Source organism: Quercus robur, chromosome 9 (assembly GCF_932294415.1).
Source record: "Quercus robur chromosome 9, dhQueRobu3.1, whole genome shotgun sequence".
Lineage (NCBI taxonomy): Eukaryota > Viridiplantae > Streptophyta > Magnoliopsida > Fagales > Fagaceae > Quercus > Quercus robur.
In genome coordinates this window covers 49,502,849-49,519,127 of record NC_065542.1, presented here as the reverse complement: position 1 = coordinate 49,519,127, position 16,279 = coordinate 49,502,849, and the positions used below count along the sequence as shown (strand labels likewise).

At 34.7% G+C, this 16,279-nt stretch overlaps 2 protein-coding genes across 2 annotated transcripts; both read right to left on the bottom strand.

The window, feature by feature from the left end:
* Positions 1-1,356: 1,356 nt before the first annotated feature.
* LOC126698879 (poly(A)-specific ribonuclease PARN-like) lies at positions 1,357-6,716 on the bottom strand. The gene is made up of 8 exons (XM_050396379.1): positions 6,356-6,716; positions 5,310-5,440; positions 4,183-4,380; positions 3,987-4,099; positions 3,725-3,841; positions 3,528-3,642; positions 3,211-3,426; positions 1,357-2,721 (listed from the first exon to the last, which is right to left on the bottom strand). Exons 1-8 carry the CDS (start codon positions 6,682-6,684, stop codon positions 2,078-2,080), a joined length of 1,863 nt encoding a protein of 620 aa, XP_050252336.1. The 5' UTR covers positions 6,685-6,716; the 3' UTR covers positions 1,357-2,077.
* A 1,762-nt stretch (positions 6,717-8,478) lies between these two features.
* On the bottom strand, positions 8,479-16,267 carry LOC126698880 (serine carboxypeptidase-like 20). The gene is made up of 14 exons (XM_050396380.1): positions 15,878-16,267; positions 15,580-15,725; positions 14,347-14,423; positions 14,071-14,193; positions 13,864-13,966; positions 13,751-13,788; positions 13,572-13,673; positions 12,849-12,929; positions 12,504-12,746; positions 11,028-11,093; positions 10,832-10,953; positions 9,215-9,328; positions 8,903-8,948; positions 8,479-8,752 (listed from the first exon to the last, which is right to left on the bottom strand). The coding sequence occupies exons 1-14, from the start codon at positions 16,054-16,056 to the stop codon at positions 8,669-8,671; spliced, it is 1,524 nt and encodes a 507-aa protein (XP_050252337.1). The 5' UTR covers positions 16,057-16,267; the 3' UTR covers positions 8,479-8,668.
* Positions 16,268-16,279: the final 12 nt, after the last annotated feature.

Genomic DNA, 16,279 nt, shown 5'->3' with positions numbered 1-16,279 from the left:
GAGGAAATGCTGCTCTACAGCTGGTTTTTTTTTTTTAATTATTAAATATATAATATATATATAAGTGCCCTACAGTTGATTTTTTTTAAAAAATTATTAAATATATAATATATTTTAAATATATATGAAATATGGGTGGGTCAAGTCGGGTTTGGCGGGTTTGTAATTTTATGACCCAAACCCAACCGGACCCGTTATAAAAAAAAAAAAAATTTGTAACCCAACCCAACCCAACCTGCCTTAAAAACCGACCCAATCCGACGGGTCGGGTTGGGTCGGGTCAAATTTGACAAGTCGGTGGATTTTCTACACACCCCTAAAGGCTAGAATTATAGTGTGGGGCTCGCACACGTGAGACTAGCACGAGCTCACATAACACAATTGGGGCTTCTTTTTTAATCACATTTATAGCCCAGTTCGATTTAGTCAACAATTGATATGAGACTCCTAGCCCACATAACATATGCATTACTTCCAATCCGGCATAAACTGGGCATCACATGAGCAAAATTAAATTTTCACAACAAAAACAAGGGCAATCCTAGTTCTTGGTTTTTACTGCAAAGTTGTGTCGACACAAAGATAGGTGACTTTACTAATGTTGAGAAATGTGCATTTGCTGCAACACATGGAGGAGATCAAGTTTGACACAATTAATGATTTGGGTAAAAAAGAAGAAGAAGCACATGATTATATATCTTCTAGGAAGAAAGAACTTGAGTAGCAACTCACAAGAGAGACATGACTTTATTTTTACTCGAGAGACAAAGAAATTGAGTCTGCACACAGCTTTTTTTCCTTAAAAAAAAAGACATGTCATGGATTTGTATTTGAACAAAGTTTGCCCACAAACTCACAAAAAAATTAATATGATTAGATATTTTGAAAATATAATCATTAGATTGCATGTTCTTATATTCTAAACATGCATGTCAAATTTCATTCAAAGTAAATGTTGTTTATTATTCAATCTATAAACTTATTTTTTTATACATAATCTAAAATTATGTTTCTCCTTATTTTGAGGTAATACGTGTACATAAGCAATTACTTACTCTTATTTTTTATTTCAAAAGAAACCCTTCAAATTCCTTCTATATAAAATTTGAAAATCTCTCTGAAAATATTCCCCCCCCCCCCCCCTTCTCTCTCTCTCTCTCTCTCTCTCTCTCCAAGATGGAAGAAGAAAACTCTCCATAGATACTAACAAAAAGGCTAAGTCCATAGTTTTGCCACGCCAACAGATGGATATAAGGCTAAGTCCATAGTTTTGCCACGCCAACAGATGGATATGGTAGTGAAAGTTGTACTATGAGATTTTCTAGAAACAAGAAAACTAAAAATATAAAGAAGAAATAAAATGAAAACTTAAAAATGTTATTATATTAAACGTTCACAATGAAATTTGTGATTAACTGGAAAAGAGTTTAAATCCTTTCATTTGACAATTTCTGTAAATAACAATTCCTTCGTCCAAACACATGGTTTAATCTAGCTAGACCAACAACTTTTAACTTCTCTACATATCTAGAAAATAAGAAAGTAAATGGCAGAACATTTGACTTTTCTTCTTACTTCCCTTCAAACTCTCTCTTTTCCTTCCAAATTTCTCCCAATCACAGCATTGAGAAAATAAATAGTAGTTCTCTTCTTTAAAACCTTGCTCTTGAATTGAATGTAACAGGTAGACATTCCATACTGGGTATGCAATCTCCCATACACATTATCAGATTATCAGGACATGGAAATATAACAGGCAGCAATGCAGAAAATACATTAAAAATGCCTCAGTACATAATGGAGAAATATATAAAATAGCAACAAAATTTGGCTGATATAGCTTCATTTGGTGTGACCTGATCTCATATGAACCTGCTATTCAACAACCTTCACTTTCATTTACTTTTGTAATTTCAAAATGTGTGAAACCTGTAAACCTAGGACCTCACTTCCACATAGTGAATAAAGTTGATTTCAGAATTGAGAAGAACAATTGTTTGTTCTTTGCCAGCAAGTTAAAGAAGCATCAATCTTTTGTCAATGTCAACTTCTAGTTCAAGAAATGGAATGCCACATCTCAAAGGTCATCAAAGTTAATAATAGAGTCGCTATACCAGTAAACTTCCAATGGATTTGTTTCAGAATCACCTTGCCAGAGGCAATCAGGTTCTTCCAAAGCTTTATCCAAGGACCTTGCCAAATCTGCCTCCAATATACCTAACCTACAAACTTTCTTGTAAGTTCCATAACGTGCTGCTCTTAGGCCTTCTGAGACCATCTCGCCTAAAGATCCACAGATCTCTTTGCTATTTATTAAATCCAGAAAAGTTTCTGACAAACCAGGTTTCCAGAAAACAACAATGGCACAGCTCTTATCTACTAACCGAACATCAAATTCTTTAGAGAAAACATCATGTGACCCTTGGAGCAAGCTTTTCAGCATTCCAGCAGTCATTCCACGCTTAAATCCCCACAAGAAAACCAAATGCTCACAATTCACTTTTCTTGTATTGTTTGTCCAAACCCTGATGTCCTCATCAGTTGATTCTTGAGGGCTCAAGGAGCATGGAGTTAAAATGTTTGCATATTTTTCAAGAGCCGGAACCAAATTTTTGTTATCCGATTGGATGGGAGCAATTTTCAATATGGAACAAAGCTTCGCAAACAAATGAGAAATGCTTAGAACATTATGTCCATGAATCTTCCCTTCATTCACAGTATCTGATAAACATAAAAATGGTAAACAAAAGTTAGGTCTGCTCTGATGACCATGGCAGGTTACTGCCAATCTCACGAGCATGAGATTAAGGTCAAGTGACTTATGACCAGTAATTTACCAAAAGATAATTTCAATTGGGCATGTAAATTTATGTTTATTTTTTAGGGGAATTACACTTTACCTTAGGGAGATTAGGTCAAGTGACTCAAGTGGATTATATTTCTTCCTTCACTATGCCAACCTTTTTTTATTCTTGGTAAGTATGTCAAGTGTTTTATAACCAGTAATGTAATGTAATGTGATAAGTGTGTTAGTGTGGAACTTTTCTTAAATATTTACGAGGCATGAATTTGGGTCATTGACACTCAGTCTCAAGTAAAAATTATCTATGAGAGCACTGACAATGTAAGCATACTTGTAGTTTTGTTCATGTGTATGGGTGTGTGCATGTGTATGCATTTTATGTCTATTAATAAGAAAGAGTGACTGACCTTCATGCAGAATTTCCATATCGATGGGTGCAAAGAAATGGTCTTTTAAGTAGGAAATAGCTGTAGGTATATTGGTAACTTTTCTCAAAGGGCCAATTTCCTTCATCAGTTGCTGGATATCAAGTACATGTGGGAAAACCAAGCGCAAGGTACACATAAACTCATCAAAATTAGGAGGTAAAGGGGCGAGGAACTTTGAATGAATAAATGTAAAATCTGCATAGAGCAACAAAATAGCGTTAGATGAAAAATTAAGGAGAGCTAGTTGCGGGTACTAGAGTCTAAAGTTATCAGAAAATATTTATACAGAGATACACCATTAAGGGAATTGTGGGAGACAACAGGTTTCTGTGAAGCAGAAATCAAGTCGATCACCTCTCGAAATCCACGAACTTTTTTGTTTTGTTCCTCTTCAATATTTTGAAGCTCCTTCTGTAAATTTAAGCCACCATTACATCTTATAAGGACCTTGATCATGCATGTAATAAGAAAAAAATTGATAGTTACTTGCTACCTGAAATAACACCTTGTCCTCTTTTGAACTTGTCAAAATGACACGAACTTCTTGGGTTGCTCCACCCTTTCCAGGGATTATTAAAGGAACAAGGTCATCAGAGAAATCTTCCAACATCTGTGGCCAACCCAGAGAAATTGAATACATTTTATACACAGCACAAAATGGAAATCAAAATCCACTCTAATTATATCAACACCAAGGGAAAGGAACCTCTGCATCACCTCAACAAAAGGATATAAACTTTATTAGATCAATCTACCTCTATCACAAGCTGCACTTGACATTCGCTGCAAACATCTATATTAATGCATGGTCTTGATCCATGCTCTTCACTCCCTAAGACAAGTTTTCTTAGGGATCTCACTAGAGCCTCTGCAAATTAAACACCCCAAAGAACAAATTTGATCAAGAGTTACTACATACAGATATGATAATAGTAGCAGCATTATCCTTACCATCCGGCTTTGAGCTTGTGTCTTTGCTGTCTTTGCATGCATTTCTCCAATACTTAACACGAGACTTAATCCTCTCAATGAATACTGCATCAGCAACACTAGGTTTAGAAGAAGATTTCACAACATGAGGGATGGGTGTTGGATTCCCTATCCGAACTCTAGCTGCGGACTCTTGTGCCCTAGATAAGTATGATATGCCTGTCACAATAAAAAGAACTCTCAGTAATTTAAAACATAAATAGCATACAATTTGTCTAGGATTACAGTATCCTCAGTAAAGGGAGGCCCAAGAAAGTTGGTTCCTACAATTAGAAGGCCTAGTGAAATGGAAAAAAAAAAATGAAGTAATCAACAATTGGTTGGAATTGTAAATTGCAGCCATGGGAAACAACGTTTTGGTGGAATTTCATTATCTGACCACAACCAGACAGGAAGAGGATGAATCTTGAGACAGGCCATTGTGATGGTTCCTCAATGGTTTAAGAGTAATAAGGTGGTAGGTAGAGATTTTCAGGAATCAATATATTCTACAGATCTCACTGGAAAGCTTTAAGCATATGCTAACAAAACAAAGACCATCACAAAATGAAAGTCAGCATCTCCCACTTGCTCCACTATTGTTTACTATACAATTCCACAGTTGAAGATAAAATTATTAGAAGAAATTATTGATAAACTATCTCTTGTTTCAAAAGATTAAAATACTAAGAAATGATGATATTGATACTTTAACCATTATTCTAACACTCCCCTTAACATGTATATCTAGAATTCCCCATAATAAGTGCAGCCCAATATGTGAGATTTTAAACTTTTTAAATGTCAGGTAGAGTGAAGACACGGTTCAAACTTGGGGCCACTTGCTTTGATTCGACGATAAACTACCACTCATCCCAAAAGTTTAAGCTATTAAAGAAATGATGCATTTAACCATTATACTAATATTGAAATAATGACCTTAACTTCATGAGGAGTGATCCCAACTAATAATACTAACCCTTTGGTAGCTCTCCCATATCCTTAGGTTTCAACTTTTAGTCCAAAAATTTCACAAAAGAGATGGCTATTTTACACACAAGCAAAATCAATGTGAGGAAATGGAATGATTAATCATAAGGCATACTTACCATCATATATGCAGGCATTAAAATCAAAACCTTCTTTAGCCATGGTTGTCAAATATGACGTTTGACATGAAAAGCTATAAGATGGCATCCCTATTTTCAGTTCATCCCTAGGGAACAAATGAAAGTTATATCTGCACCAAAACCAAGAAAAATACTGTCATTACTCAAGTCATGCGTATAAGAAGGCAGTTCAGAAGGGTACAAGAGGACAACTCTAAATCTGAAATTGCATTTTCTGAGAATTCTGTTTGATTGGTTGTTGTCTTTCTTTCTCCAACTTGTTAGAGTTTATTGATCGGTGTACTTATAGCGCTAAGTTGCAATGTACATATTGCATAAATCTTGTGTACTTGGTGATTCCTTATTCCTAATAAAACTTTTTTTTATTTTTAAAAAAGGCAGTTTAGTACTTACTATTTAGCATTTTTTTTTTCCCATAAATAAAATAAAATTTGAACATATAGCCTCCTCTCCATGATGATTACTTTTTATTATCGGACCAAGACACCAATTAGTTATAGTGTTGGCAAGATTCAAACCCACTTCTTATTTATTTATTTTTTTTTGATAAATAACGTAAGAATATTATTCATAATAAAAAGATTGCCAAACCGAGTACATTGGAGATGTACTATGGGGGCACAAGTCAAGAAACAAAAGAACAACACACTTCTTATTTTAAAAAGAAAACTAATAAGTTTTTGTTTAATTTTACTCACATAGCTTAATTGGATATGAATTTGAGCATTTTGGCTTGATGGGCATGTTTGATTTCGTTAAAAGCTTTAGTTTTTAAGATTTTCACTTTGTGGGTCTTAAGTGCTATGAAAGAAAATAACATTTTGATAGTCTACTTTCATAGTACGATCACATGCGACTTTACTTGAATTAACTCGAACTACAATTTAGTATTTAGTATGTAATCTAAATAAATTTTAACTTGTAACAAACATAAGGCATGTAGTGTTGAACATTGAGCAAAAGCTAAAGCAAAAGCAAAACAAGAGAGAGAGAGAGAGAGAGAGAGAAGTGGTAATAGTACTGACGGGTGAGCTCTGAGTTTGGAGGCGGAGGTAATGGAGAAGGGGCAGACGGCGAACTGGAGGAGCTGGAAGCGGTCGGCGGCGTGTCTGGACTTGGAGTAAGCGGTGTCGGGCGTGTCGAAGGGGAGGACACGGTGCCAAGGGGCGGACACGGCGCCAGTTCTCTGCAGGGACACGGCTATGAAGTCGGACTCGGCGATGTGGATTTTGAGATCAGAGAGAGTGTCGGCGAAGTTGGACTTGGTCACTTGTTTTACGGTCTTCCATTTGTTGGTGGTGTGGGTTTTTTGGCAGAGGAAGCGCCTCTGTAGCAGTTGGGGCAGAGGCGCCATGGCTTGAATGAATGTCACAACACTATTTGCCTTTTAAGCTTAGTGTTTTTTTTTTTTTTTTAATCAACACAATTATATTTCATCAAAACAACATAACGTACCATAACTTTAGCTGTTTATGTGACAAACTGGGAGTGATGTAAAAAAAGTGGTGGTCTATATGAAAATAATAGGTAATTAATCATAATTTGTTTATGTAAGATAGTTTGGATAAAAATTGTGATTTTTTATTTGATATTAAAATTACTTATATTTATTTAAATATTCTAAATTCCACTTAGCACAATTTCATTAGTCATGATAGACTATCTTCTTTCAATATATGAAAGATATGGATTCTCGGATCATTAGTCATGAATCATGATAGACAGTCTTATCTCTAATTTATTGAAAAGATGAGTTCTTGAACTCAAACATGTGACCTGTCGTTTTTGATAGAAGGTACTTGTGCCATCAACCTCTCATTTTAAATAATTAATATTAAAAATATATTATTTTGCAAAATTTTGCCTAAAAGGAAGAGAACACAATCTATTATATTTACATTTTATTATAAGGTTAAAAAAAATTAAATATGGACTCACTAAACACACACTTGGGATGAGTTGAGAAATTATTCATTATTTTGGCAGCATAGCAAAGCAATACTTCTTTCTCTCGTATGATCATGGTCTCACTATTTACATTTATGTTAAAGATCCACTATTTATGTGGGTGGAAAATGATTCCTCACCATACTCCTAAAGTTAAATACAAAGAGGCAAATAAGAGATGATAACCGACCCTCATGCGTACTTAGTAGTTATAACTTATAAATACATATATACTATATTCATAAACCCTTGCTATGCATGAGAACGTGCCTTTCTGTTTGTGGTAGACCATAATTAATTAACAAAAATCTAAATGTGATTGGGAAATTATAACAATCTTGACATTTTAATAAGAACACAATACAATATAAATGTGTGTTTCTACTGTGTCCAAATGCTTTGGAAAGTGAACATATAGAAACTGTATCACATATATCATGTTAAATTAATTAGTATTATTGATTTGAGGCAGCCATGCAGGTTAATCTTGTTTCTTTGGAATGATGGATCAATCACAATTGTATGAACTAGTCCTATCTGATTTGAGTTTGTATTACAATTTGATGAAGAAGCAATTGCTTAGACATTAGGAGATATTTGCAACTCAAGTGAATTGTCAAAAAAGAATCATATTGGTCCCCATATAACAATTGCCATAAGATCTCTAGGGTTTTTGCAAGACTATTGTTACTTTAGAAGGGATTGGAACACGACAATATTAAGATACAAAAATTTCACAATCTGTTAAGATGATAAATTATGATTGGTGCTACATCACTTTTACAATGAATTACCACTAACATTATTTTTATTTTATACTAATTACAACTTACCACCTCAACAATTGTGAAAAAAAGTTGTGAAAATTGTTGTCAATAGACTTATTGATTGGAGCATGTGTGTACAAATGTTGGAATAGGGTTTGGCTTTCCTCTGGTGCACAAAACATTGAAGCAACGCAGGCTAGACACATGTCCTAAAATGACCATGTGTCAACCCGGTGTCCCATCCATTACTCCTATACACTGTATGGATGCCTCACCCATTGGAATAGAGGATTTTGATACCTCTATTGCTATTCCAGCATCCCCTTTTATTGTCAAGTTGATGTGTGACGTGTATAAATGGCCGCATAAAACGCCATGTTAAGAATGCAAGGAGCAAGTGTTAGATATCTAAAATGAAAGGTGAATACAAGGTATTTTTCCAAATTTATGAACTTTTTGCACTATAAATATATCATCTCCTCCTTTATATATTAATAATCAAGTTTCTTCCATAGTCTGCCATATACACTCAAGAGGGGAAGAGGAATCAGAAAGACACCTCTCTCTGTCTCTCATGTTGCATGCACTCAATTACAATTATAACTAACATATTTGATATTTCCTTCATATTGGTTTTCCAGATAAAAACCGGCTATACAAATCTAATGCCTCTCTTGGTTTATATTCTGGGACTGTATGTCCAGCTCCCTGCATGAACACAATCAATACAAAATATGATATTCAACAAAGCCACAGATAATTGAATACTTCCAATTTAAAAGCAATTCAAATGTAACTCATAGTGCATAACCAGAAAAAAAAAAATCATAATAGAACCAGAAGATCTTGCACACAGACCTTTATGGTTAGAAAGGTGAGGTTCTTCTCATACCCTTGTGTAAACCTGCACCAACAGCCCAAAAACAAAAAGAAAGAAAGAAAAAAGAAATAGAGTCAAGCGGGTCTTTTCAGCAATGTAATTAGTAATTAGTAATTAATAATTCATTGAAAACCATTGCCTAAATGTGTAGAAGCAGAAAGAAAATCATCCATTCATAGCAAATGTAGTAAAAGACATTCTTATAAATATCAAACAAACTCTTTGTGTTAAATTCTAAAAATCTTGATCGGGAAAAGAAAAAAGAAAACAGAAAAAGGTAATGAAAGTACCCAGCAACTTGTCCGTTGGAAGTCCAAGCCCTCCATTCATCCACAATTTTATATCCCATTGATCTTGTCCATGCTTCACTTCCAGTGAATGGAACACACATATCATGGTCACCACTGCCGAAAAGTTAATAAGAATGCATTAGTTATCAGAAAGCAAGCACACACTCACACAAATATTATCAGTAAGTTACACATACGCCCAATTGGTTTTCCACCCAGACCCTCACACTCCATCCCATGCTTATGAGAGAAGAAAACGCCATTTAAAAAAGATAATTCAAAAGCATGCAAATTATCCATCATGAAAAATAACAGTGAGAAGTGCTTCTAATCACTTGACAGTCTAAAAGCAATCCTGTCTACTTGTAAAACCTCTAGATTGATATACTAGTCTACTAGATACCTGAGGGATGGTAATGGGGGATTTACTATATTGTGGAAAGCTACCTTGCATAGGGTATCCCAATGCCAATCCCAACTAGGAAACAGATGGACAAATAAACACAAGCAATCTCTGAGTATGTTCAAAGGACAGAAAATGCATTCCATATTAAAGTAAATGTCTCATGGATCCACCATTAACCTCTCTAAATTAGACTCTTTGATTTATGCAGTCCACTAGTGCAGTCAAAAGATACCACCTCTAAAATAATCAAAACAATTTGCGAGAGCTTCCTTGTATTCTATCAAGAAACATATGGCAAGCATATATCTATTGGATTAAACATGAGATGTTTGTAGTCCAACGGCCCCCCCCCCCCCCCCCCCCCCCCCCCCCCCAAAAAAAAAAAAAAGGAACGTCATGGTACCATCAAACTGATATCAATCCACTAATTAAGTTAAAATATTGGCTTCAAGCCTTTTCTGAACACAACACCATTCTGATCATGATGCATATGTATATGTGCAATCATTTATTTGTATGTGATAGGCTGATAGCTGTATGTCAAAAATGATTCTAGGAGCATAACAAAAAACATAGCATACAGATAAATGAATTACGATAAAGCCTTTACTATATATTTTGGTCCAGCCCAACACTCAAAATAGACATGGTCCAGCCCGAATTTCTTTAATTATTTACTAGGAAAATTATTGTATACTCTGTGCTAATGTAGAGTAGAATTATAATTCCAAGATTCACTCTTTCCCTATGGTTTCTTAAGAGTCAGATGAGCTTGAAAAGTTTCCACTTGAAAAGAGTTTTGAAATCTTATGTCAATGAAAAAGTAACTGCAACATTCTTTATAAAAACTTTAGAGTTTAGGCTGGTAAATCAAATCGAAAGAAACAGGGCATGATATCATAAGCATTAAGTGAATTAATATTTCAAGCAGTCACATTTCCACCATAAACTATTGCATTTTTTCCCCTTTCATCTGAGAAAGGTAATGATATTGTTTCTATTAGTTTAGTTACCGCAAGACCAAAGAAAAGAAAGAGATTTTAGAATCTTAAAATAATTGTTAGACTGAAACAAGCATAGATCCAAACCATATTTATGTTCTTCCATTTTCTTTGCAATCAATGGAAACGCTGAATGCAAATGACGGAAAGCTACAGAAAGTTTCTTTGCAGGAATTTAAGTCATCAAGAAATATAAAAGCTGGAAATCACCTGTATATAAGTGCCCGATACCCCCTGGAAGTAAGGTTCCTGTGGTACTTGATCATGCTCCCAGCATCATGATAATATTCAATTTTGTCTGAACATAACTCCCAACTACCCAGTACGTTTCCCTAAAACAACACAGATCATTAATACTACAGAGTTCAAAGACTGGAATGAAATAATAATATTTGAAGCACCATACCTCTTCAGTGTGAATAGCTTTTCTAACTGATACATCATTCAGCCATGAAGTTGCAACCTCATCATCCTGCAGACAAATTTTCAAATGAGAGAAACTTATTTGTAGATAACCCCAGTAAGTTTATAGGAGTCCAGAAAAAAGTTAAGCCAGCAATCACTGTATCAACAAAAAGTCAGTAAAAAAAAAAAAACAACCATGTCATCAATTGGGAGAACAAATTGATAATGAGAAACCAAAAAAAGACCAGAAAGAGTTTTTGTTAATTAATTTATAAATTAATGAAGACCAGTTCGCTTCATGTTAACCTTCTCAATGTCTTTCCAAACATCTATTTCAACATTTTCATCTTAGCCACAAAAATTATCTGTCAATACAACTTTAATCTTACACTATTAGCTTAAAGTTTATTGATTGGTAAGTTACACATGTACTCAATGGGTCTTGAATCCATGACCTCCCCCTCCCCCTAGAACTTATAAGGAGAGGAAGTGTCAATTGGGCTGAAGCTCATTCACACTATTAGCTTAATGCATACTGTTACCTTTTCACAATAGTCCAACCTATGATGGGGTCCTAGGGAGCATCACTGGCAGCCCACTTTGAAGAGATATAAGGGAGGAGAAGTTGGTTCTAATGCTCAAGCGTTAATTTGGAATGTTTCAAGGAATAGAGAGTTCTCTTGGGAAATCACTTGGCTAGTCTAAGGAATAGAGGCGTATTTTGTTGTTAGTCTAGGTTAGGTTGTTGCCATTTCAATTTTAATTATGTTCAATTATAGTGTGAGTAATCAAGTAATAGCTATGTATGCCAGGATTAACTGTACTAGAGACCCATAAGTTTTTTTTTTCAGTAGTTTCCTACTTGGTTTAGAAGCTCTTTCAATTAATACTTTTTTTGGTTAATTAGGAATCTTTAGTGTTTCAAGAAAAAGGACTGGCAATAGCCTATACAAAAATCCAGAAGCCTTCTTAATACTTAGAGGGTGTGATTGCATAGAATTTATCCTTTCTTTTTCTCCTTCAATTCACTGTTCTACCAACAAACAGCTATCAAATTCCTTCAGAATTCATTGAGATTCTTTTTAATTTATTTTATAATCTAACAATCCCAAAGTCCTTAAGCATTAACCCCATCCTAGAATCCTTCAAGAAGTTGAAACCTAAAATAGTGCTTGATTTCTTAAAGATCCTGCGTCAAATTGGTACCAGAACCCATTCTCAAACACCATTTGATTGCTAAGTTGGTCCTCAACAAAACAAGTTTTTCCATAACCAAGCTCACCTTCCTTTGCCACACTTAATTGAAGCATCTAATAATCATATATATATATATATATATATTGACTGGTAAGTTACACACGCACCCGATGGGTCTTAAACCCACAACCTAAACTTCCACCTAAGACTTATAAGGGAAGGAGGTGCTAGTTGAGCTGGAGAAAAAAAAATCAGAGATATAGCAATTTTCACAACTTACCGTGCATGGAACATTGTTGCCATTGAGGATCTGTGGCCAAGTTGGAACAATTCCATCTCTCACAGGAGCTCTGAAGGGCCAGGCACGACCAAACATCCTTTTCCGCACAGCTAGAGGCCTCTCAGTCTCACCTAGTTGGCGGAAGCTAGATGGTAACCTAATGTTAGCAGTTGTAATGTCCCTTGCATCTGTGCTATGAAAACATGGTTCTAGAATGTCGTATATGTTTAAACCTCCTATGTCCTGGGATTGATAAGAATGTTGGAGTAAATGAATGGGCCCTTTCATGTAATTCAAATTTCGAGTTCTTCCATAAACTGTCAGAGAAGAAAAATGTTATATCACCTCGTCAACTTTGTTAAGTATGCTCCGACAAGTTTCATTAACTGGCTCATTGTAGTTTCCTTTGCACTCTTTGTTTGCCTCCTGCAATATATAGCATTGTTGATCAGTAAAGGGGACCTATAGCAGGTCTATAAACTTAGCCTTACGATCCAAATTAAGTGTACCTTCTGATAGCAAATTTGCAAATTCAAAAATAAAAAAATAAATTTAGATATTTTTCTTTTGTTATTAAATTTGTATCCCAGAAACGTACATAAGCCAACACTGATTTTAATGGTCCAACTAAATTGAATTTAATTGCTTCCCTTCGAAGCTGATTGAAGGAGCTGGAAGTAACTTCCACCCAATTAAATAATAAGTTCTATCAATTAGATTAATACAGAATATGACACACTGAACAATGGAGATTCATGACAAATAAAGAAGGTCCCACATGAAATTACCGTCATGCATATATGAAGTTCAACTTGTTTTAAGAGTTAAAAAAAATGAAAATTAGTTATGCAGACAGCAATAATGTTGAGGACAAAATAGGTTAAAATCCCGACATCAAAAAAATTCAAATGTAGCTTGAAAAAAAAAAAAAAAGGAGAGAAATATGCCAATATTTCATCAGAATTTAAAACCCTAGTCAATGCAATTTATTTTGATCCTAGTTTATTTCAAGGTAAGTTAGATGAAATTGGATCACAATCTGTATCAAATTTAAGAGGCTCCACCAACCTCAAATAGGTCATCAGAGATCAGACCCATCCCATGTGCAAATGGGACAAGAGCATTTCCATCAATCACTTCATCTGTAACTCCATTTCCCACCATATAACCCTGCATGCTATGGCTACAGATCAGACAGCTTTCCATAAATTTGAAAATTAACAAAAAGACTAGTTAAAGATACACACCTTGAAGTTCAGAACGGGAGTTACAGCAGCATCAATTCCTGTGAAGATTTTTAAAAAAGGCACCTTAGTTTAAATTTCACACATGCAAGTTCAAATATCAGAAACAAAAATACCTTTTACTACTTCATAAGCTAGAGTTGGCACATATATTCCAGCATATGATTCTCCACTAATAAAAAATGGGTTGGAGAGGAACTCTGGGTACAACTCAAACCACTTTTTGCACAAGTAACATGTAGAAACATTAGTATTCTGAAAATTTTAGAAACAACTATACACTTAATTAGTATGTCAGGCTTTCAAATTATTTCCCTTATTACCTTAAGGAGAAATGTATGTGTATCAGAGGCAGTCTTTAGGTCACCAGTTCTATAATCTGTTGTATTTTTTGAGTATGAAAATCCGACACCAGCAGGAGAATCCAGATATATAATGTTGGAAACCTAAAATGTAAACTCAGAACTATAAATGATTTGATTAAAAATCAAGATGGGAAATGGAAATGCAATTAATCAAAATTATTACACATTCATTTCATAACATTATGGTAAAAAATGCTATTCTTTTTAGCTTAGGATTGGTTCAAGAAATCCTACCTTTGACCAGCTATAGGGATTGAGTTGTAATTGGGGAAGGCCTCCCTTCGTCTTTGCTGCTTCAAAATTGAATGGGCCTGCAAATTTTGGTGGAGATGATACTTTACAATCAATGAAATTCAAGGAAATAATTATTTTTATAAGAATTAAGCAGTACATAGAACTCAAAAGGCGTATAAAAATAACTTTAGAAGGGAACTCTCTGTTTCAGATTCATGGCTACCCAAGAGCAGATATAGTAGGGAGCCCAGATATGAGTAAATTTGATAGTGTCATGGAATTTGTGATTCTACTATGTTCTAAGGGAGTAATTGGTATAATTCAATAATAACCATAAGAGTAATGAACCAAAACAGGATCATCCAAAAACGTAGGATTTTAGTTAATCTTGGGTGATTCAACAAACTATAATCAAACATGTAGTAATAAGCAAACTCGCCTTTCAAATGTCATATGAACAATCTCAATGTCATGGGGTTTCACATGATTCTTAAAGAATAACTAATTTAAGATGAAACGCCACTTTTTCCAGGTCTTATCATTGAAAATACCCAAAACATTATCAAACCAGTTCAGCATGTCCTCCGCAAGAACTGTTGGATTGATCAGTTCCAGCATATATATCCCGCTGCCAATCAATTTTGTTTGTTCCACCTTTTCTGAATGACCCTTTTGTGGGATGCCATGAACAAATTGCCCCTTACTTTTTTTTTCTTGATTGGTAAGTTACACACACACGCCTAGTATGACCTTAGCTTCCACCAATTCTTATGGGAAAAGAAAGTGTCATTTGAGTCAGAGCTCATTGGCAACTACCTTCCCTTTTACATAAATGGTTCCAATAACATGCACATAAATTTATCCCTTCTGATCTTTAAAAATCATATAGAATCTAATCTAATCCTCTTAAATTACCACAGAAATAATGGTTTTCCATATAAAAACTATTTGGAACATACTAGGTTTTTCTTCGTTTCATGGTTTAGATTAAATATTGCAAATCTAAAGCCACTTTATGTAAAAAACATGACACTTGGTACATGGTCAGATCATGGAAATAAGATTTAACCGTGATACAAACGCTCTTCATTTCAAATGAAACGGAGGGGGTCCTGTTCTATTAGAAATACATATCCATTTTGAATACCTTTAAAACGGACATTTGATGTATAATTCTTCATAGAATAACACAAAAATAGAAACTGAAATTTATGATGAATATTGAAATGATACCATGCTCATATACGAAACCGTCAAAACTGGAGCAACCAGGTCCACCATTAAGCCAAAGAACGAGCGGATCCTTTGATGGGTTCCTTTCAGATACCACAAAATAGTAAAAGAGATTCTTGCCATGACTTTCATCAATTGTCACATACCTTCAAAATTCAACAAACAAAACAAACCCACCAAAAACCCAAAGCTTCAATATCAAAAACCAAACCACAGACTGAAAATAAGGAACATATAATGAATTCCCAGAATATGGGAAACGAAAAAGAAGCATATAAGATAAAGTTTTTAAAGATACCCAGAAAAGTGTTTAGAAGGAAAAGAGGCAGTGAAGCCAGGAAGTTGTGTTATGAGAGCAGAATCCGGTGCTGATTCTGTGAGTTGAAGAGTCAAGATGATGTAGAATAATGATAGTAATGCAAGTCCTAGAGTGTTATAGTATTGAAGCTGAAACATAAGACTTGTAGCTTTTGCCATGGGACTGTGTTTGTATGTGACTGTGTCTTAGATTCTAAAAAACTGAATGGATGTGGGATCTGTTGGAGGATGTTTGAGCGGTATTTATCGATAAGCGTGCATATTGTGCAGTGTAAATGTGCAACTTGTTGAGATGGGCTTTGCTTACAAGGCAAGGTGAGAGACCATTGATAAAGAGATTTATGAACTGAAAAGTGCCAATATTAGTATTTGGCTAGAATAC